Raw genomic sequence first — 22,017 nt, 5'->3', positions numbered from 1 at the left:
GGGATGAGGCTGCAGGAGACGGGCTGGGGAGATGGCAACAGGGGGAGATGAGGGGCCACAGGACTGAGCCCTCCCAGGCACTTTGAGGAGGGAGAAGCTCCAAGGTAGCGGGCCCGCTCGGGGACTTCCCAGAACTCTGGCTGGTAGCTGGGACATTGCCAGGACTGGTTTTGTGATGGGAGGGACTCGTGTGTTCTGTTGCTAATGGGGTATTTTTCTTGAGCCTATTTTTTCCTTTTGGATCATGTCACCTACTGGAGTAAAATGTACTGTAAGTTTTGCTGCCTACATATGCTTCTGATTTTGACATAAGGCTTCTCTCTGCAACCCCACTCCCGTTATTATCCCCCGTTATCCACGAAGGAGGGTGTGAAGGCATGAAGGCTCAGAGAGGCCAAGTAGTGTGACTATGGGCACACGGCTGCTGAGTGGGTCCACCCGGACCGAAACCTGGGAGCATGGCTCTCAAACTGTGTTCTTTTTTTTTTGTTTTTTTTTTTTTTTAGGATTTTATTTATTTATGTGTGTGAGAGAGAGGGAGCACGAGCAGGGGCAGAAGCAGAGGGAGAGGGAGAAGCAGGCCCCCCTGCTGAGCAAGGAGCTCGCCGCAGGGCTCAATCCCCGGACCCGACCGACGGAGCCACCCAGGCGCCCCTCAGATTATGTTCTTAAACAGGACACTGCCCCGCCTCATGTATCCTTCTGACTGAAAAGTCTTGATTTTGCTAAGTCCGGCTTCAGCAGGAAGCCAGTTTCCTTCGGCATGTGACATGGGGTGTGGGTGAGCTTTCGAGTCCGAGCCGGACTCAAGGCCACCTCTGTGTTTGCTCTGTGGCCTGGGGCAGCTTGCTTAATCTCTCCCTGAGCCCGTTTCCTAGAGTTGCTAGGATCCTATGAGATCATTTGTCCATTGGTTCTTTCCCAGGAATTTATTGAGTGCCTGCTCTGAGGCCGCCTGGGGCAGGGTGCAGAGCTTGTCCCAGTCCCTCGGGTGCTAAGTACACACGCAGTTAATTATTTGTGCTCGGTGCTGGGAAGTTCAGGGTGCAAAGAGACCATGGAATGTGTGTGTGTGTGTGTGTGTGTGTGTGTTGGGGGGGTTAGGGAAGACTTCTGGAGGAAAGGACCTTTGAACTGATGTGGGTGTGAATGAGCCAGTCCTAGGAAGGGAGTGGACCCAGGACCACCCAGCTCCAGCATCTAAAGGCCAGGTGCAGAGGACACATGACAGGTGGCCAGAGAGTTCAGAGGGAAACCGGGGGAGATGGGTCCCGCAGGATGGGATGCTGTAGGGAGGAGACTGGAGACTGCTGGGGAGTCTCCTGGGAGACACTTCTCCTCTCCTTCCCAGAGATGTGCCTTCTGGTCCTTGTCTCTTGCTGCCTCCGGCCAGGTGGTTCTCTGCCCCAGACCCCTGTCTCTCGTGCTGGTGTGTGGCGGTTTGAGGCACCTGTGGCTCTTGTGTGAGCCCTGAGAGCAAACTCGGCAAACCCCACTTCCTCCTGGGGAGGTCAGCTGCCCTTACCCTTATGACCCACAAGGGGTGCGGAGGCATGGCGCAGCAGACCCCAGTGACAATTGCCTGGTGTCTCCCTGCGCCATTCCCTTGAGGACCGGGTCCTACCGTTTCACCTCTGGATCCCTTGCCCCAAGCCAGAGCCTGCACATGGAAGTGTTGTAAGAGGGATTTTTTTTTTTTTTTTTTTTTTTTTTACGATTTTATTTTTGAGTAATCTCTCCACCCAACGAGCAGCTTGAAGTCACAACCCCGAGATCAAGGATCACGTGCTCTACCCACCGAGCCAGCCACAGAGGGGCTTTTTGAAGGCACGGAGGACTTAGGACAGCATGAGAGCCATGGCCAAGGGTTTGGGCCTGGGCTGGACTCCCGATGGCTCCCCAGCTTTAGGAGGCGAGGGGCCCTGGCAGGGGTGGGCTGAGTCTTGCAGGGTTCTGTTTGGTCGCGATTTCCTGTTGGTGTCTCACTGCATTTCAGGCTTCCTGGTGATGGGTGTCCTGGACACCACGGGGGCCCCCTCCAACTTTGGCTGCAGCTTTAGGCAGTTGCTGGGGAGCAGATGAAGCATGAGCCCTGCAGGGTGGCAAGTTCAGGGAACACACAGGACACACCAGGATCCCATTCCCATTCTGAAACACCCGAGGCTCTCTGCAGCTTTGAGCTTGTACGAGGAAACCAAGAAAATTGACTTGCTAGCTAGCTTCTGTTGACACACCTACCCACCCCCCCTTCTCATTTATGCACAGAGCTTGTCAATTTTTTATTTTGCCAAATGAGAATATTAAAATATAAAGCAGAGATCCAACCACTCACCACCTCCTCTCTCACCATTTCCTATACACGCAGGGCATTTGGAAGGGCAGGGTCTCAGAGTAAGGGAAGGCCTTTTAAGCAGGATCAGGCTGACTTGTGGGAAACCTCCCTTGGCCATTTCCTTTCTCGTTCATTTTGTTGCAGTCCAATGGGAATTTTGTCAGACCAGTGTCCATACACACGGCGGAGTTTGGCAAGCCTTCGCTTGACTCCAGGCCAACTTCTCCACCCAGTTTACAGATGAGGAGACTGAGGCCTGGCCTTGCTCCAGGTGGAAGGACCCTCGATGGTGGAGCTGGAAGCAGACCCTGGGCCTGTCCCACCACAACATGGCACACCAAGCAACTTGGCTTGCTGCTAACCTGCTCACAGTCCAGTCAGGCATTGCCCAGAGCCCCTGTGATGATGACGGGTGGCAGGCTGACATTCTGGAAGCTTCTACCCTAAAGCAGTAGAGCCCCTCCAACTGCCAGCTGGCATCTGTAGTGTTGGAAAGAACATGTGTCTGTATCTTTACCCCTCGACGAGAATGTGCGCAGCTTTAGACCGTGAGCCTCAGTGTGGCTCCCAACACATGGCGTGCCTTTGTCCATCAAAACCACCACAACTCACAATCCGCGCTGTAGTCTTTATGACCGCATAGTTCACCTGGAAGAAATTTCGTTTTAGCCGCTGTCTCAAGTGACAAATGGTATCCGATGCCCTTGAACCAGGCCGTCTCTGTCCACCTGCTCACCAGTTACTTCTGCCAGGTGTGTCTCTTTCCCGGAGGGAGGTGGTGGGGTGTTGGCCACGTGGCGATGTGTGAGTCTTGGGGAGTGTGTGATCCCCTTCAAGAGGAATGCCCTCCCCACAGTGGTGGGGTAACTTCTGTGATGATTCCATTTTGAAGATTCTTTCTGTGGCTGGGCGCCAATTTAAGCATTTTGCCTGGATGATCACATCGACCTTCCCTGTCCTAGCCAGTTACCACCCCATGTGACGGTTGGAGAAAGGGAGGCTCAGTGAGGTGGAGGCGGGTCTGGGGCCTGGGCCGTTTTAACCCACATGTCCGTCGCCTTCCCTTGGAAGGTCCACGTCCAAGGCTAACAAGATCTTGCAAGAGAGTTTATTCTTCATTTATATTTAGTGTAATGCTTTGTGGATCCAATTCACAGTCAGATTACAGGAACCAGAGATGGAAACTGTGCTCGATTGAAGCTTCTGCTCAGAAGCAAGGGAAGTGATCTGAGAGACTGCAGACCACTTCCCTTTTAAGAGCACCTACAGCCCTGCAATGGGCATGGGTGGGTGTCCAGTGTGGGGTCACCTGAAGTAACGTCGTCGATATTGGCATGGCTCCTGGGAGTGAGGGTAGAAGAAGCAGCGATGGCTTTGTTTGCTCCATGTTGCTGAGGGCCGTTCAGATGTGCTGGGGTCTCTGCATGGGACTTCTGTGAACCGATGTCCTTCTGGGAGGGCTTCCAGCCAGTGTGGCTGCCGGTTGGCCTGGTTGATCCGACACTGTCGACCGCAGTGAAACCCTTGGTGGAACCAGTGAGATGTGGTGTCCAGTGGGAGGTGTCACCTGTTGTACCCCCACGCCCTTCCCAGCCCCGGGGCCCAGCTGTATGTCCTGTGTCGGAGTGAAGCCACTGCCTGGGAGGCCCCTCTCTCTTTCCCTTCCACTGACAACACTGAATTCTTACTGTGTGTGGTTGGGGACGCGATTCCAGAAGCCTGGCCTCCCTGTCACCTCCTGGGAGCCTGCCCTAGGCTCCTCCTTGGGCTTGGGAGTGAGCGCCGCCCTCTGCTATACTTCGTTCCATAACATTTTACCTGTTGCCTCTGAAGTCACCTAGCTTGCTTATGTAAAACACTGCAGTCACCACCAAACCGCTACGGGGGGGACGCTCTGAAATAGTTTACCAAATCAGTCCTCTCTACGGTATGCGTGTTCGTGCATTAAAACATCGATTGAGAACAACAGGTGAGATCATCAGCAGAACATCTAGGCCTTTTCTGAGCAAAGAGCAGTACAAAACGGCATGCAAACACTTAGTTTTTTAAAATGTATTTTTTTAAACGTGGTGAAATATGCATAACATAAAATTAGCCATTTTAACCGTTTTTAAGTGCACCGTTCAGTGGCTGTGCAACCACCACCCCTGTCCGTCTCCAGACTGTTTTCATCTCCCGAAACTGAAGCTCTGTGTCCAGGGAACAGCTCCCTGTCTCCCCCTCCCGTAGCTCCTGGCGCCCACCGTCTACTTTCCATCTCTGACTGTGGCTTCTCTAGGGACCTGGAATCACACAGGGTTGATCCTTTTGTGACTGGCTTATTTCACTGAGCATGATGTCTTCAACAATAAAATTTTATTTTATTTTTTTTAAAGATTTTATTTATTTGGGGGAGAGAGAGAGAGAGAGAGTGAGAGAGAGAGCATGCGTGGGGGCGGAGGGGCAGACGGAGAAGCAGACTCCCCGCTGAGCAGGGAACCTGACGTGCGGCTGGATCTCAGGACTCCAGGATCGTGACCTGAGCCCAAGGCAGACACTTAACCCACTGAGCCACCCAGGCATCCCAACAACAAAATTTTAAACAAAACATTTTGCTCAGTATTAGGTGCTCAGCTTTTAAACAACTGTGGGGAAGTTTAAGTTAATTTTAACCCAAGGATGCATGCATAGCCATTATTCTACAGGAATGGGAGAGGGTGAGTAATGGTTTTAGTAGAACAGCAGGTTGGGGTCTCTAGCCTCTGAACACATTAGGTAGTGGTTTTCATACTCTCTGTCCAGGTTACGGCAAACATTGATAGTGACCGCACCTCCCTTGGTAAGCACCAGGGAGACAAGGTGGGGACGCCAGCCCAGGCTCCCTATCTCGCACTCTTTCCCTGGGTCACCATGCCTCCTTTCTGGCCTAATGTGATTTTCATCACCAGAGGAAAGCTTGCTCACTCCAAAGGGGATAAGTATGAAACCGGCGAAGACAGCTCCGTGCCCCTATCGAATTGGCGTGTGTCTCGGAAGAGGTGTGTCCCGGGGTGGGAATAGCATTGAGAGCCTGGTCCCGCCCCGTGGAAAGGAAACGCTTGGGAAGAGCTGGGCGGCTTTTTTTGTTGTTGTTTCAGAACATAAGTTAATAACAGACCTTTTCTCGGACGAGATGCACGCGTCTGTTAAAGACCGACCTACTGCAGATGGTATCTCTGTTGACATCTTGTGCCAGGACTCCAGAGAATTCTGCAGGGCGTCCCCCTCTCTCCATGAGACTCCTCCTTTCTCTGCGGCTCTGATGGGTTGGGGGCAGCTGTCTCTAAGGCCAAGCAAGTGGCAGTTCTGGAGTCCCAGACCCATGCCCCAGCATGGCCCGGGCTCTTGCGGAAATTCTAAGCAGTCCGGCTCTTCGGGGTAGTCGGCTCCAATCACATATTGTTCCCTGGGGGTCATTCCCTCCCTGTGAAGAGGCGTGTTTGCAGCAAACCCTACACTCCAAGGACAGCCTGGCAGTTCAGGCCCCTGGTTAAGATGCCTGTCGCCAATCTGTCCTGTTGAACTAACACTGAGCCTCGCTGTTTGTGCTGGGCATGGGAGGGTGCTTCAGAGTCACTGAGAGTAGAAAGATAGCATCCGTGCCCCACAGGAGTTTCTAATTCACCAGGAGGCAGACTAGACCAGCTTTGGAGGCTGTCAGAACCCAGCCCGATGCCTGGCTCTGCCGCTCACTGGCTGACCTCTCAGGCTGTGTCACCTTGAGCTAGTCCCTTAACCTCTCGGAGTTGGAATTTTCTTATGTGCAAAACGGGGAGCATCACGAACTGGCCTCTCTGGGTTCTTGTGAGAACCGAGTAAGTGCTGGTGCAGTGCCTGGCACGTAGTGAGCACTCAGTGAGGAGCACTCGGTGAGGAGCACTCCCTGAGCCATGGCAGTGATGCTGGGGAGGCATGGTGCTGAGGAATATCTCGACAGAACTGGGTAGTGTCTGGAGGTGAGCAGGCGACGGTGCTGGCCAGAGAAGGACCAGAGCCTGGAGGGGCCAGAGCCCAGGCCAAGGAGCAGTGGGATGAGAAGTTGGCAGGAAAGCATCAGGGATTTTGAGTGACACCTGTGCAGAGCTGGCCACCCACTGGTTCTGGGAGGGCAAGGCCTGGTCCCGGTGGGGACGGGAACACCTTAGCGTTTATGTTCACATCACTATTGGGGGATTTAACTCCACTTGGCTTCTTCGGTTTGTAATTACGTTTGGAGTCCAGCTTCCAGATCTACAGCCACTAATGTGACGGTTTGGTTGCACGTTACTTATGGCATACGGTTTAAAGACGGTGGCGAATGAGCATGGAGCAGGAACGGGAGTAGGAAGATCCCTGGCTGCCTTTCGTGTGCCGGGCGCCCACAGGAACCCTGTGATTCGGTGGGCCGAGCCCCATTTCACAGATTGGGACATGGATCCGAGGTGCAGACAGCTTCAGGAATTTGCCCCGGGATGGTGAGCTGCAGAGCGTGGGCCAGGGGCTCAAACCTAAATGCTGACCCCATCCTCCCCTCTGCCCTGCTGCTCTCCGGAGGAGCATGATAAACACAGGGGCTGGCGTTCTTCCTCAGGTCCCTCTGACTTGCAGCTGGGGCTCTCAGCTCGTCCCCAGGTCCATGCCTCCACCTTGACCAGAAACCCGTGAGCTGCGGCCAGTCAGCCCACCTCCAGCAGGCCACCCGTCGGCCACAGGTGCTGGCTCCAAACACGTCCCTGGTCACCTTGCTCCAGCTGCAGGGTCGGCAGGGCTGTGTGAGCAGGGAAGCCTCTCGGGATAGCAGTCCGCTGTTTGTTTGGAGAGTCTTGAGAATGTCTTCCCTTTGATCCAGCTCCTCTCCTTCGGCTGCCTAAGCAAATGCTCAGGACTTTCGGAAAGACGGTGTATGAATAGAGATGTTCAACCCAGAGCTGTTCATCCCTTGAGAATAAAATATAGGGAGTGACCAAGGGGCCAAGAGACAGGGAATAGGTTGGAAAAGATGCCCCTTCTACTCGACAGTGTGACGCCATGCGCCCTGCTTGGTGGCATAACCAGGGGGGTATGGGGTTGAGGGAGATAAAGATGGTGAATGAAAGAGACTCGTCACGTGTCAGGGATGCTTGGTACAATGAGGACAGTGATGCCCGGGTCTGTTCCCCACACCTCGGCCTCGTCACCGTCCGGCCCGGCCGTGGTCCCTGGGGGGCTCTCCATCGCGCATCTGATGGGGCCGTGTGGGAACGTCCCTGTGGCTCCCAGGGGGCTGCATGCCGATCCCACCCGGCCCCGGCCCCCAGACGGCTCTGTTTTGCACGAGTTCCAGCTCTGTGGCTGCTTGGAGCATTCCAGGGACATTCCAAAACTTCTGGACTGAGGAAAGAACCTAACGTGTTATTGTCCTGCTGAGAGCAAAGTTCAAAGTGCTCAGGTTCCCCAGCGAGAATCATTTCCAAATGTTTCCACGGCTCAGGGCACAAAGTGCTCACCCCACTGAGCTGGTCGTGGGAGTCCGAGCTTCCCTCGTGCTTGCCTTTCTCAGGGGCGAAGGGAGGCTTTGGGGCTGCTGCTCATCCCCGGGGGGCTTCCGCACACCAACCCGGGGCCATGGTTCCCCGTTTCTCATGGGCCACGCACAGCAAGCAAATCTCCTTTGTTCCTTTAACACCTCATCAAGCGCCGTTTACTGAGGGCTCCCTGTGTTGCTCAGAACTTTAGAAGCTATATCCATCTGCTCAGCAACTCTGCGAAGGTACTTCGAGCCCCGTTTTACTGTCGAGGAAGCTGTGGCTCAGAGAGGTGAAGCAGCCTGCCCAGGGTCACAGAGCAAGAAAGAGCTGGAGCCGGGACTGGAGCTGTGAGCCCAGAACTCAGGCTCTCATCAGCTCTGTAGCTGCCTTGCGCAGAGGCGCGTAAGGACAAGAGATGGGCCCAGCTCACGAGATACCTGTGGGTGGGAGGGTGAGGCCGTCAGAATATTAGGAAGCAGGGAGCTGCGCTCCACGTGCAGGCTGTGGTGTGTGAGCAGAGGGGGCCCCCGGGCCAGGCAGGCTGCAGGAGTGGGGGGCCCAGGTGGGGGGGCGGGCAGGCCGCCACTGGAGACCTGAGAGGCTGTGAGAAGCCCGAGGGCTGAGACCGCAGGCAGGAGGGCTGGGCAGGCGCAGCTGGAGCCGGGGCGGATGGGGAGCTGGGCTTGGCGGCGTGGGGGAGATCAGCCTCCCGGCTGGGTCACGCTCATCTTGGGGTGAACCGCAGGCCATGTTTTATCTCCAAGAGATAAGGTCCTCTGTTTCATGAATGCTTTTCCTAACTTCAGGGTAAGAATGAAGGAATGAGCGAGTGGGTACGTGAATGGGAACGTTCGACGTTGTCCTATACTCTGTGGCTTCCCCTCGGGACAGTGCTCCTGCTTTTGTGCTGGGAGGCCCGTGACGCCAGGCAGGTTTATCTGAGCCCTGGCCCCACGGTGAATCTCCCGTGTTCACCAGATGACATTGTCAGGGAATGAGGAGGGGTGACAGCTGAGCTGGGGAGGGGCCGAGTGGCCAGGTGGCAGCAGACTGGGTGTCTGTCACTCTTCGCCCCGTGAGGGTGAGAACAGGTCAGGGCACATCTCTCACTGGGGGGAGCAGCTCAGAGATCCCCGGGAGCCCCAGGGAAGGGGTGGTGCTGACTTGGCTCCAGGTGACACCCCTCTTCCTCCTGGCCACGTGGAAAGGCCGGCCAAGCACGAACTGTCCCAGCGTCTTTCTGGAAGCAGTTACTCTTGGTGAGCAGTGGTAGTTTCTGCCCACTGGGCGTTCAAGGGCAGCATGTCCCACACCCCGTCTGACTGCAGAGGTGCTTGTGACAGTTGATGGCAGGTTGTCAGGGCTGGTGTTTCAGGAAGTCGTGGCCTCGTGCTAAGCCCAAGAGTGAACCTCCCTTCTGGGGCCACCTCGAGGGCCCAGCCTTGGAAGAATAATGAGCCCAGACAAAACACCCATGGCCGATGGTGCCAAGAAATTCTGCCGAGCCCATCAGGATTTACCCCATTGGGTGCCGGAAAGCCATCAGTAAGAAAACGTGGTGTTTCTTAAAGCCCAGTCTTGCAACGTCCTGCCACAGTGTGGCCTTCCACCCAGACTGTGGAGGTCGTCAGGGCTAATGCTCTGGCCACGTGAGTCCCCTGTGCTGGGGGCACCTCCATACCCAGCTGCTCCTTCCTTGGGGCACACTGGGGCCCTCTCCTTCCCCCCAGGCATGGGGCTCATGCGGGCAGCAGTTTGGGTTGAGGCTGAGAGCCAGGCTGGGGACTGGAGGGCCATTGTCCAGCTGTGAGGGCGTGTGCAGCTGGCTGCTTGACCCACGTGAGCCCTTCTGCTGTCCTCTTTGTGGGCGAGGACGCGGTCTTGCGCAGATCGAGGGCAGGAACTGTTGGCCGCTATATGATGAGGACTGACGCCTCGCTAACAAGGAGCTTGGAGAAATTACAGCAGAGAACACAGCTGTAGCTCCCAGAAGCTGGTCTAGAAACGTGGGCTCTTGTCACCGAGGGGGCTTGTGGCGGTGTGGCCTCCGTTTCCATTCTGTCCCCCGAGTCTCGCTTCTGCTGCACCTCCTCCCTGGTGCACGCTCCCAGCTAGCCCGACGGATCTCTCCTCGGGGGGAGCCTTCTTGGATTGTCCCAGTGTCTGGTGTCAGCCCTGCTGGGAACCTCCGGGTTGCCCCTATTTCTGACCCTCTTGAGAGTCAGGTTGGTGGTGCCTGAACCCCCTCGCCGTTGGGCTGGATGGCAGCTGGCTCACGCCTTGTTCCTGCCGTAGCTGCCCTCCCGACCTGTCTGGGCAGGGTCCCCGTCTGAGTTTCTGGCACGTGGCTGGAGCAGGGAATCAGCCTGGGTGAGCATGGATCCCGGGGGCTGAGCTGCAGCCCCATAAGAACTGGATTCGGAAGGTAGTAGTTCAGACATCAGGCCTTTCTAGAAAGGAGTGGGTGTGCGTTCCAGCCCAGGACCCAGTGGGTTTTCCATTCACATTTGTGGAGTGACTCACGGATGTGTGCAGGCCCGTTCAGACCGGCCTGACTTGTAGTGGGGGCCCGAGGAACTGGGAGGGGGGCTGCATGTCAGAGGGCACCTCCCGTGGGCCAGGGGGGAGTCGCTCCTTGACCAGGCACCCTGCTCTCTCCCTGCACAGTGGCCGCGGACACCCTCATGGAGGCTTGCTGTGCGGACGGACATAGCATGGCCACACAGCACAGGGACTGCTCGCTGCCTTATGCCTCGGAATCCAAGGAATGCAGGTACATGTGCCAATGGCCACTGTTCTACCAGAATGGTGTTCCTTTAGCAGAACACCGGGGAAGAAGGAACAGCATGAGCCAGGACCCCTGGCAGAGCCCGGCGCACAGGCCCACGTCCACCCAGGCCGCGGGAGGCGTGGTGGCTCACCCCTGCCTCCTCCTTCTGCGCTCCCACGTCCCCGTACGGGACTGAGCTCACCCTTCCCGGGCCGCCCTGGGATGCCCGGGGCATCTCTCCCCTTCCCCGGGCTGCAGAGCAGGGAGACCCGGGTTTGCTGTTCTCTCTGCCGCTGCTGGGCACTGTGGCCACGTCAGGCTCCTCCTGACAAGAAGGGGTCTGTTGTGGGGTTGGATACGATCACGTGACCGGTGAGGCGAAGTGTGGACTGCCTTCAGACCCCGAGAACGCAGACAGGCCAGTCTGGAGCAGAGCTCCCCCAGATGGCTGTTCCCCCTTATGCAGTAGCCGACACCTGGATCTGCTGTTCTTCTCTTAAATCAACCCCAGGTCCTTCAAAGTTTTGGGAGGATACACGCTTAGAGAAAATGATGAAGATCTGTAATGTTGATCGTCACTGTAAAAGTAATAGTAAAAACAGTAGCAAGTCTGTGGGAAACACGTCCTCTGTGCCGTGCACTGTGGCACGTGACTCCATTTTACTGTTATTAATCCCGGTTCACAGATGAGGAACCTGAGCTTTCCCCCGTGCACACAGCTGGTAGGGGACGGCGTTCGGATGTGAACCCAGATCAGCTTGCCTAAGAGAGCAAATGTCGCGGAGGCAGCATTCCCTCCCTTAGCGGCCCCTGGTCTGCTCTGCCCGGCTTAGTCCGGGTCTAAGCCGAGCCACACTCGGGCTGCGGGCAGCTGGGCGGAGAGCGGCCACGGAAAGAATGTGCAGGGAAGGCTTGCTCGCCTCGTTCTGGACTTCTGCATTTATGTTGGCAGCAAGCATCGCGTGCAGTCTGCCAACGCGGCTGGGCGATGTAAATCTCGATTTAGGAAATTCTTGAAAAGTCAAGAGCATTATAGACCCAACAAAGGAAAAGAAAACAGGACCTTGGCTGTTGGAATTGACTGGGAGGCCCCGCAGTCAGGATTTGCGGGGCGTCTGAGGAGTGAGAGCCAAGAGTTTGGCTCCCGAGCGTGGCGGCTCAGGGCTAGAAACGTCAGAGGGGCCGGAGCCAAGCTGGGTGGTCAGCACCGAATGTTCTGTTTGCAGACTGTGTCCACGACAAGTAGCCTGGCCGGGAGAAGCTGGATGGACCGGGGCTGGATTTCTGGCTGTGTGACCTGAGCCAGCTCAGAGCCTCAGTTTCCCCAAGTGGAAAAGGAGGATTATGATGACATCCCTTCAGGGTTGAGAAAAATGACAGAGGGGAGGGAAAAAGCCAGCACCACAGAGCCAGACAGTGTGAATGTCAGAGTCTGCCCAGGCTGCCATCACAAACACCACAGACCGGGGCTTGAAGAACAGAGGTTTATGGTCTCCCGGCTCCGGAGGCCAGAAGTCCAGCATCACGGTGTGGGCTGGGCTGGCTCCTCCCGAGGCCCCTGTCCTGGGCGTGCAGACGGCTGTCCTCAACCCGTGTCCTCACATGGTCGTCCCTCTGTGCGTCTTACCCTGACCCCCTCTTCTTATAAAGACCCCAGTTGTAATGGATTAGGGCCCACCCCAATGACTATTTAACTTTAGTTACTTCTTTAAAGACCCTCTCTCCAAATATAGTCACATTTGAGGTACGAGGGGTGAGGATGTCAACATAGAATTTTGCGGGGGGGAGACACAGCTCAACCCGTAACAGGGAGCCACTATGATCAATCCTTCTTGAAATCAAAGACTTTCAAAGTGAGGCATCAGCCAGCCAAACCTCTCAACGTGCAGATGGAGGGGCTCGGGTCAGAGAGACCTGGAGGCCGCTGGGCCCTACTTTTGAATTTGGATTTCAGTCATTACTAAATTTGTTAGTGACTTCTACCCATCAAAGTCTCTAAGTTCCGGAGTTATCTGTAATCCCCAGTTGGGCCCCAGATTACGTAGAAAATACACCTTCTTAGCATACAAAAGGCTTTTGTTTATGACCTGCATTTTGGTCAAGGGTAAATCTCGAACAGGCCTCAAGAGATATCCTGAAACGTCAGGAATATCATCTGAACGGCTGAGCAGGAATTTCTTCTCTCTGTGGGAAATGTGGCTGCAAGTCCGGGCTCCCCCTGACCCCCCCCACATATTGCTGGTGGAGCTCACTTCATCGCAGGGGCCTGCGGAAATTCTGGTTGGGGGGTGCACATTTCCACATTACAGTGTCCTCAAAACATGTCATTGGACTCCCAGGACACCACCTACGGGCCACTGATTGGCAGTGACCAAACTTCTGTTTCACGGAGGCCCCAGGAGGCTAGTTGGCTCGTCCTGGGGAACTCACGGGCCGGGCTGCGTGTGTGTCCAGGGCCTCTTGGTGAATAGTCAGCCATCGAGCTCACTGGCTCTAACTGTGTCACGGTCTGCCACCCCCTCCAGACCTCCCCTGCATATTTTCCCCTTTGCTCAGTTAACATTGGGGTTTGAACCCCACCTCGTCTGCAGAGATCAGAGGCCAAGCCTGGACTGTTGGCTCAAAGAGAGGTGTCACTAAAGGTGGGAGGTGAGCCTCCTGGGCAGACCTGGGTGCGGTCAGCTCTCCTGGGCGGGGAGGGGGCAACCCCAGAGGACCGCCGGAGGAGCCGAGCCCTCTCTGCACACATGTGCAGCCAAGTGCATTCAGCTTCTGCCAGAGCCTCTAAACGAGACACATTTGGGGGCAGTCAGGGGACAGCAGCTCTGATGCTTCCCCCAGGCGCATATTACCTCACACCCCAGCCCGAACCAAGGACCAACGTTCCTTATTATCTAAATTTACTAAAACCTTGGACTGAATCAAGGCCACGGACCGCTCAGAGGAGTTTGCATACGCACTGAACCCAAACCTAAGGCTGACGTTTTTCATCACACCTGTCACACTCGGACACTTCCATCTCTTAATCTCACAAACATCCCCGAGGGCCTGCGAGGTGCCAGGCACCGTTCTCGATGAGATGGGGATAAATCAGTGAACAAAACAGACAAAATCTCTTCTGTAAAGGATACAGATGATCAAACAGTAAGTTAACTATATGGTTTGTGAGAAGGTGCTCTGTGTCATGGGAAAGGAAAGGTCCATCCATGTCCATAGCAGGTGCAGGATCTCCTTCCTTCCTTGTTGAGGCTGAATCATGGTGCCACAGTACGGATGGACCGCATTCTGCTTAGCCATTCCTCAGTGGACATGGGGTTGCTTCCATCTTTTGGCCGCTGTGAATGATGCTGCCCAGAACGTGTTGTGTGCAATTATCTTCTTGAGTCCCTGCCTTCAGTTCCTTTGGGTGTATACCCATGAGTGGGATCTCTGGATCGTACGGTAGTTGTATATTTCATTTTTCGAGGAGCTACCCCACGGCTGCTGCAGCATTTGCGAGTCCACCAGCAGTGCCTAAACCTTCCAGTTGTCCTCCTCACCAACACTGTCTTCCGCGCAGCCAACATCCTCAAATGCATGGACAGATGGATGCCTATCCGGTTGCTGTTCTTGACAATCTAGTGGAATCCCTATTGTTTGTAAATTCACCGAAGGTGTGAGTGGAATGTGTAGTATCACAAGCATAGAAAAATCCTTCCAGATGGTTCAGGAAGCACATGGGAAGCCAGGTGCAGAGAGCTCCGGCCCCGTGGGGTGGAGGATGGGCTGGGGGGAAGGACGGGCTGGGGGCTGCTGCTCCGCGGGCAGAGGAGGCCCGGCAGGCCCCGTTCTCTCTGGACTGGCGCAGGTCGGGCGGCTCCTCCGGCCCTTGCTGGGGTTGGCTGAAGCCACGGTTATTTGGGGGGAAGCCATACCTGTGACTCACACACAGCCCCCGCTTGCTCACCCACCTCAGGCCAGCCCTTCCCGCTCTGAGCTGAGGCACCACTTCTGGCTGCCACTGGCCCTTCTGCCAACACAGGCCTTTACGCTCGGGTGTCCTCTGGTTTCCAAGGACCTTCTTCCTGGAGCCCCCAGCAGGGCCAGGAGATGGGACGCCCCAGCCCGGTGTTCCCGTTGCCACCGTCCCACGCCCTGTGGCCGTGGGCAAGCTCCTCCACCTCTCTGGAGCGATTTCCTCTGAGTCTGGAAGAGAGAGATGAGCAGTGAAGGATGAGGGTGCCTGGTCCAGAGTCAGTAGTCAGCCGGCCTGGTTTTTCAACGCGGCAGGAACGTTCTGTAGGACGACACTCAGAGCTCAGAGAGCTGAATCGGGCTCGGGCGGCACAACGGGCTCTCCTGATCCCCCCCTCCCCGACACTGCTCTGCTTTCAGGCTCTCCTGAAAGGGTATATACTTCTGGAGCCCCTTCCTTCTGCCAGCTACGGTGTGCATGCGAGTGTGCATGCGGGTGTGCGGGGGGGGGTGAGTGTGCGTGCGAGTGCAAGCGAGTGTGTGGGTAAGTGTGCGAGTGAGCGTGGGTACGAGTGTGCGTGCGTGTGTGCGCACGTGTGAGTGAGTGAGAGTGGGAGTAGGTTGAGAAGGGGAGGCACCCAACAAGGACAGAGCTCCCCTCCCTGAGGGGCTACCGCTCCCAGGCCCCATGGACCCCCAGGCGGGACCCCTGCCCTCCCAGGGCCCTGCCCTCAGCCCGGCCGCCCCCGCGCCCACAGGATGGTCCGGGAGCAGTGCTGTCACAGCCAGCTGGAGGAGCTACACTGCGCCACGGGCATCAACCTGGCCAACGAGCAGGACAGCTGCGCCACGCCACACGGTGACAACACCAGCCTCGAGGCTACGTTTGTGAAGGTGAGGACCGTCCTCCTGCCCGCAGCCGCAGGTGCCCCCGTCCCCCGCGGGAGGCCTGGGTGCTCTCCTGCCTGCAGCACCTGCCCAGGCCTGTCCTTCTGAGCAGTGGGAGGCGGGGTGGCTCGGGCCCCCCGCCCCCTGCAGTCTAGTCAGTAAGCCCTGGACCACCTGGAGGAGACAGGGACTAAGGGACCCAGGCTGGCCCTGCGGACACCCAGTCCCCGGGCTTCCAGCCGGAATGCAGAGATCAGAGCAGAGGTTGCCTGAGCTCCGGGGCCGTCAGAACCCTCTTCACAGTTCAAGGCAGGCCCTCCCACCCGCGTCTGCCAGGAGCAGAAGGCCCTGAAGCTTTCCTGCCCAGCAGGGTGAGGTGGAGCCTGGACCTCAGAAGGGGCCCCCACCGGGGTCTCTGAGAACACACGACCTCCCAAACTGCCCTAGAAGAGAAGAGGGAGGTTCAGAGAGGCCCCCCACTCCAAAGTGGCCTGGCTAGGGGTACTTTCAAGACCAGCAGGGGAGGGGTCTGGCGAGGCAGCCCTAGGTCCATCGGGCCTGGGGGGAGGTGAGTGCTGAGCGGGTGACATCATCCATTGTGGGTCTGCACCGGGTCCCTCTGGGGCCTCTGTCCCTGTGGAAGGTTTGCGTTTTCCTGTGGGGGTGGAGGAATTCCTGACCACTTTCTGGGCCTGAAAACTGCAAATTAACTAGGTTGTCCCTCCCTCACCACCCACTGCGAGAGAAAAACAAGCCCGACCAGAAGGAGCTCTGGACAGTTAACCTGGGCAGCTGGGTTCCCGTTGGAGCTGCGTTTCCAGGGAGAAAGATTTCCCGTTCCCGGTTAGGAGGGCCAGGAAGCGATTTCAAGGAGCATGAATTGGAATGGAGTCTGAATTCTGGGAGGGAGGTGTGGGGGAGTCCAAAGCCCCTCCTCCGCCCACCTGCAGCCTTTGTGGGCCTTCATGGGAGGAGGCTTCTGGCGTGAGGGAGCTGGGTGGGGCGGGAGTAGGGAGGTCTGGTCAAGGGGGCCCCCGGAGCCAGGAGCCTGGGCGTCCAGCAGCCGCCTCCCCAGGCAGGGCTGGGGCCCTGCAGACGCCATCTGCCCAGCAGACAGCTCTGCCCTTGTCCCCAGACTAGAGAGAAAGGGAGGTGTGGAAAAGGCATGGAACAGTCTAACGGGGGTGGGAACAGGCCACTTTGGCAGATGGGTGATTTGTGTTTCCGGGAAGGCTTACTCATGCCCTGGAAGGCAGAGGAGGTAACATGTGCCCTGTTCTTTCTGGCGTGGAGGTTGTAGAACCAGCGGGATGGAAGACCCATCAATCCCGACGGAAACTCAAGCAAAGCCACACCTCCTGGCTCCTGCTGGGGGCCTTTTGGAAGGTTCTGTGCCTTTCTTAGGATAGTAAGGACTGAAATGGGGCTCTTCGTATATCAGGCTGAATGCCGTCCCCGGGATTCAGGTGTCACTTTCAGGAACACCAGGGTCCAGGTGACAGGCAGTGATTCTGTCCCTCGCTTGATGACTTGTCTGGAGGTTCTCGTGCTTTTCAAATGCACGATGTGCTTCCTGCTGCCGAAATCACCCGCATTCAGGAGGGAAGAGACGAGTGCATATTCATTTTTCCGGGCATGGTAGAGAAATCTTAGACCACACACCAGGAGGGGACCTTCGGGGAGCTCTTGTGTGACCCTCAGAGGGCCCCTGTTATAGCTAATTCCTCCTGGAGGTATGTGAGTGGGGCGGGGCAGGGATGTTGGGGGGGACAGTCTGGTGTGGTGGGGTAGGTGTTGGGTGCAAGCCCCTTTAAGTTTCCTTTAAAAACCCGGGACCTGTGAGATTCGGGAGGCAGAACGCCTCGGGCTCGGCTTGCTGAGCTGCTTACTGCCAGAGTTTAGAAGAGATGGCTAAGTCCCACAGTGTCATTGCTGTGCAGGCTGAGTGGATACGGGGACCAGAGAGACCTGGGGGCCTCTGCCGTGTTGGGCAGCTTCTCCATCCCGAGTCTCTGCCTGTGTTTGCAGAGATGCTGCCACTGTTGCCTGTTGGGGAGGGCAGCCCAGGCCCAGGGCCAGAGCTGCGAGTACACCCTCATGGTCGGCTACCAGTGTGGGCTGGTGTTCCGGGCGTGCTGCGTCAAGGGCCAGGAGACCACTGACTTCGCCCCCGGGGACATTGGGGACATCCAAGAAGCAGGTAATTTCCCCCCCTTTTTTCCCTTTTGGTCAGTGCATTAGTCAGTGTTATCCAAAGAGACAAATCCAATAGGGGTGTGTGTGTGTGTGTGTGTGTGTGTGTGTACAGAGAAAGAGATTTAAGGAATTGGCTCACTCAGTTGTGGGGGCTGGCAAGTGTGAAGTCTGCAGGTTTGGCCAGCAGGCCAGAGACCCAAGAGAGAGCCGATGTTGCAGCTCAAGTCCAAAAGCCATCTACTAGCAGAATTCCTTCTTCCTTGGAGGAGGTCGATGTTTCTCTGAAGGCCTTCGCCTGACTAGACGAGGCCCACCCGCATTATGGAGGGCAATCAGCTTTACTCAAAGTCTGTTGATTTAAATGTTAATCTCATCTAAAATAAAGTCATAGATGCCTGGGTGGCTTAGTTGGTTGGGCCTCTGCCTTCAGCTCAGGTCACGCGATCCTGGAGTCCCAGGATCAAGTCCCACATCAGGCTCCCTACTCAGCATGGAGTCTGCTTCTCCCTCTGACGCTCACCACTCTCGTGCTCTCTCTCTCTCTCTCTCAAACAAATCAATAAAATCTTTAAAAAAATAAAATAAAATGCAGTCACAGCAAATACAGACTGGTGTTTGACCATATCTCTGGGTACTGTGACCCAAGCAAGTTAACACATAAAATTAACAATCACAGGGAGTGGGGGCACACCTGTTTGCTGTGGCCTTAACTCAGCACAGACTGATTCTAGGTGTCAGAGCAGTTTCGTGTTCATTACCTCATCTGAGAGAGCCACTGCCCTAGAGTGGGACCAAAGACTTGGGATCCAGGATCTGACAAATCCGGGTTCATGTTTCTGTCCTAACATGTATTTTAAGTAAACTGATGTATCCAGACCTCAGTCCCCTCATCTGTGAAATGGGGATAATTATAATCCTGCTTCATAACGTTTCTGGGAGGGTTATTTGGGAAAATGAGTATAGAGTGTTTGGGGTGACTCCATAAATGTTCGTCATCAAGATTCTTCCCTGTGCCTCCGACAGCCCTGGGCTGGTCAGCATGGTGGCTGGCCCTGCTCTCATTTCACGGACGGAGGGCCTGATGCTCAAGGTCAGATGACCAACACACAGGGGAGGGAGAATTTTGGCCTTCCGCCCCTTGGCCCGTGCCCTTTCTCTCTCCATCTGGTGCCAATGACATGTCGACAAGAGGCGGGCAGGTTACCACTCATTACTAGCTGGCTAGGCTCATTTAACTAATAGATATTTATTCAGCAAAGGGGTGAGTGACCCCAAGGACAGTTTCAAGGGAGCTTTGGAGGGTTAAGGGCAGGAAGGCCTTAGGAAGGAGGAGCTCACAGACCTGTGCTCCTTAGGTCAGGCTGCCCATCATTCTGGCTTCATGACCCCGGTGGCTTTGTGGTCCTGGGTCAAACAGACCAGTCTCTCTGTTTTTAATTTCTCATGGATGCCGTGGGGCTGATGTCAGATACCTCAGTCATAAAGGTCTGGAACCACATTCTGGCTCCCTCCTTGACTTTTGAAACCAGAGATAACATTTTCACTTTGAACAAACCCAAACTATTTGTCCTGGTGGAGAATTTCTCCTGTGTCTCTGGGGAGGATTTTTGTTGATTTATGTCTTGTTTCCATAACAATGTCTGAGCTTTGCTGCCGCTCCAGATGTCTTATTTCTCTTCTGTCTTTTATCTGCTTCAATTCTTGCCCCTGACTTTTCCCCCAAAGTCTATGTGAGGACCCCCTGCCCTTCCTCCTCACAGATAAAGGCGCGCCTTCCTTTCTTCCCAAGGGTGTTTATCGCAGGCCTACTGTGTGCTGCCACAGGGCCACACAGAGAGTCCACAGACCACTGCTGGCTCTAATAAACTAAGTACACGAATTGAGAGTAAGCTTTTAGAAACTTTTATAAGCCTTTGATAGCATGACTTATGTCTGTTTCATCTAAATGGGGGCCTATTTGTTCTCATAACTTAATTTTTCTGGTAATTACTTTATATTACATGTTATCAAGGTATTGGCCTATGATGGGGGAGAGAGCCCTGTCCCTTTACCGCAGAGAGTTTGGGAGGAACCGTGTGCTGGGACGTATATTGGCTATATCCCCATTCTACAGATTGGGAGGTGGAGGCTGAAGAAGCCCAGGTTTGGGATTCGCTTTTTGGCAGAAATGGTGGTGGTGTCTCTGTGCCAGGCTCGCTGGCTCCCACAGAACACCATGCCAGCCTCGATGGCCTCCTTGCCCGGGCAGGAGGTAGCTCCTCACGGGTTCTCCTGGCCAACACCCCGGCCTGTGCCTCGGCCTCGACTACATGCCCGAAGTGAGCCAAGAGTCTCCAAGGTGAATGACCATAGCAAAGGCGCTCCCAGGCCCCTAAACTAGAAGAGATGATTCACACTCTAAAGGTCTTTTGGCTTAGTTTCTGGCCAAGTGAAAGGTTTACTTAGGGACCCTGACCATATTTTAACAGCCCTGGAAAGAGACTGCCTTGTGCCTAGTGTATATGAGGTAATGTTGTATTGAATTTTTAGAGCAAGCACTAATATGTTTCTTCTTGATGATGCTTATTTTTCCGGTGTGTGTGTTACACACTCACTGTGGGCGTTGTGGAAGATACATGGAAGAAGCAGAGGAAAGAGGAAATGGACACAGAGAAATATTGTTTCCATTAGGTCACGTTTCCTTTCCTTGTTTTCCCTGCGTCTTTTTTGGCTTCTCGCCCGTGGGCGCGAGTGTGCGGTGGATGCGCTTGGATTTACGCTTTCCCGCCCATCGCAGTCGTGCCAGGCTGCCGACTCATGCCTGAACTGCGACCGCTGCTATCCTGTCTTGTGGAAGGGGCCTCGACTTCCCGGGGTGTGGTTTCTGGGTATTTTTAGGGATCCTTCCCGCCCTTGGCTGTCTTATGCAAGCTGGAGGGACGAATCCATTTCTTCTCTTCACCCGGAACTCCCAGTGGAAAACCACCTTGTTAGATTAAATTAGGGGGCCCCACTGGTCCCACTGTCTCCCTTTGCCCTGTTGAAGTCCCTGTTGAGAGTAGGGGCCTTGTCTCTGCCGAGTGCTCAGCCCACAGAGCAGATGCTCAGACACCTCGTCTGAATGAACTCAGTGAGTGATTATTAATGACCCGCACTAAATTGAGTTTTGCAGGCAGACTGTGTATAGTTATTTATTTCCTGGGGCTGCCCTAACAAAGCACCATGGACTGGAGTCGGGGGGGAGCTTAAACAACAGGAATGTTCTGTCTCCTAGTCTGGAGGCCAGACGCCCCTGATCAAGGTGTGGGCTGTCTGTCTGAGTCCCTCTGAGGCTGTGGGGCAGAATTGGCTCCAGGCCGCCCTCCTGGCTTCTGGTGGCCTTGGGTACATGGATGGCTGTCTCCCCGCTGTGTCTTCACATCAATTGCCTCTGTGTCCACTTTCGTCTTTCTATAACGACACAGACACACTGTCTGGGGGCGTGCCTTCACTCTCCTTAACTCGATCATCTGCAAAGACTCTTCTCCAAAGGAAGGTCACATTTGCCGGTACTAGGGGTTAGGGCTCCGACATCTTCTGAGGGGGGTGACACCATTCAACCAATAACAACAAGTTTTTACCGGGTGCACTGTTTAAGGTTTGGGGGGCATGGCCCGGTTTAGAGCAGGACTGGGACTACATTTGCTGAAATGGGCGAGTAATGTGGGGTGCCTGATGTCCCTTGGCAATCCCTGAGCTCCCCAAATGGGCATGACTGCCTGGTATTTGTAAGGAGATAAAGTGGGGTGTCTGGGTGGCTCAGTCTGTTAAGCGTCTGCCTTTGGCTCAGGTCATGATCCCAGGGTCCTGGGACCGAGCCCCGCATCGGGCTCCCTGCAACGCGGGAAGCCTGCTTCTCCCTCTCCCTCTGCCTCTGCCTGACGCTCCCCCTGCTAGTGCTCTCTCTCTCTCTCTGTCAAATAAACAAATAAAATCTTGGGAAAAAAAAAGAATATTTTTTAAAAAAGGAGAAAAAGTATTCAGGGTTTCTGCTAAGACACGATGGGATGCTGCCTTTGTATACATGTCGTTTTTGCCTCTCCCCCGCAGCCAAGATTTCAGAGATCGAGGAGGAGCAGGAGGACCCGTACCTGAACGACCGCTGCAGAGGTGAGGCCCTGCTACCTCCCAATCCCACTGGGAGTTCGACCTCGGGTTTTGCTCAGGTTCACGTGCGAAGAGCCCTCTGGCTGCGAGTCAGCTCAAGTCTGTCTGCCCTCCCCACACTCCTGGGCTCCCACCTTCTCTTTCCCTTCGAGCTGGGGCCTGGTGGGCTGCTAGGGAGGGGGCCGTGTGGGAAGCAGGCATCAGAGGTGCCCCCCCCACACTCCAGCCACAGCACCCACCTAAACACA

At 55.5% G+C, this 22,017-nt stretch overlaps 1 protein-coding gene across 2 annotated transcripts in view; it reads left to right on the top strand.

The window, feature by feature from the left end:
* The window catches only part of FBLN1 (fibulin 1), an 81,699-nt gene that overhangs the window by 6,560 nt on the left and 53,122 nt on the right, over positions 1–22,017 (top strand). For both annotated transcript variants that reach the window (XM_025881864.2, XM_073882624.1), the window contains exons 2-5: positions 10,504–10,609; positions 15,319–15,454; positions 17,477–17,648; positions 21,713–21,772. In XM_025881864.2, the coding sequence (XP_025737649.1) occupies positions 10,504–10,609; positions 15,319–15,454; positions 17,477–17,648; positions 21,713–21,772 (474 nt within the window). The remainder of the gene's footprint in view (positions 1–10,503; positions 10,610–15,318; positions 15,455–17,476; positions 17,649–21,712; positions 21,773–22,017) is intronic.

This window comes from Callorhinus ursinus, unplaced genomic scaffold (assembly GCF_003265705.2).
Source record: "Callorhinus ursinus isolate GAN/ISIS: 27379988/994484 unplaced genomic scaffold, GSC_fseal_2.0 scaffold48, whole genome shotgun sequence".
NCBI lineage: Eukaryota > Metazoa > Chordata > Mammalia > Carnivora > Otariidae > Callorhinus > Callorhinus ursinus.
Note: the sequence above shows the minus strand (reverse complement) of the source record. Positions and strands in the feature narration are given on the sequence as shown.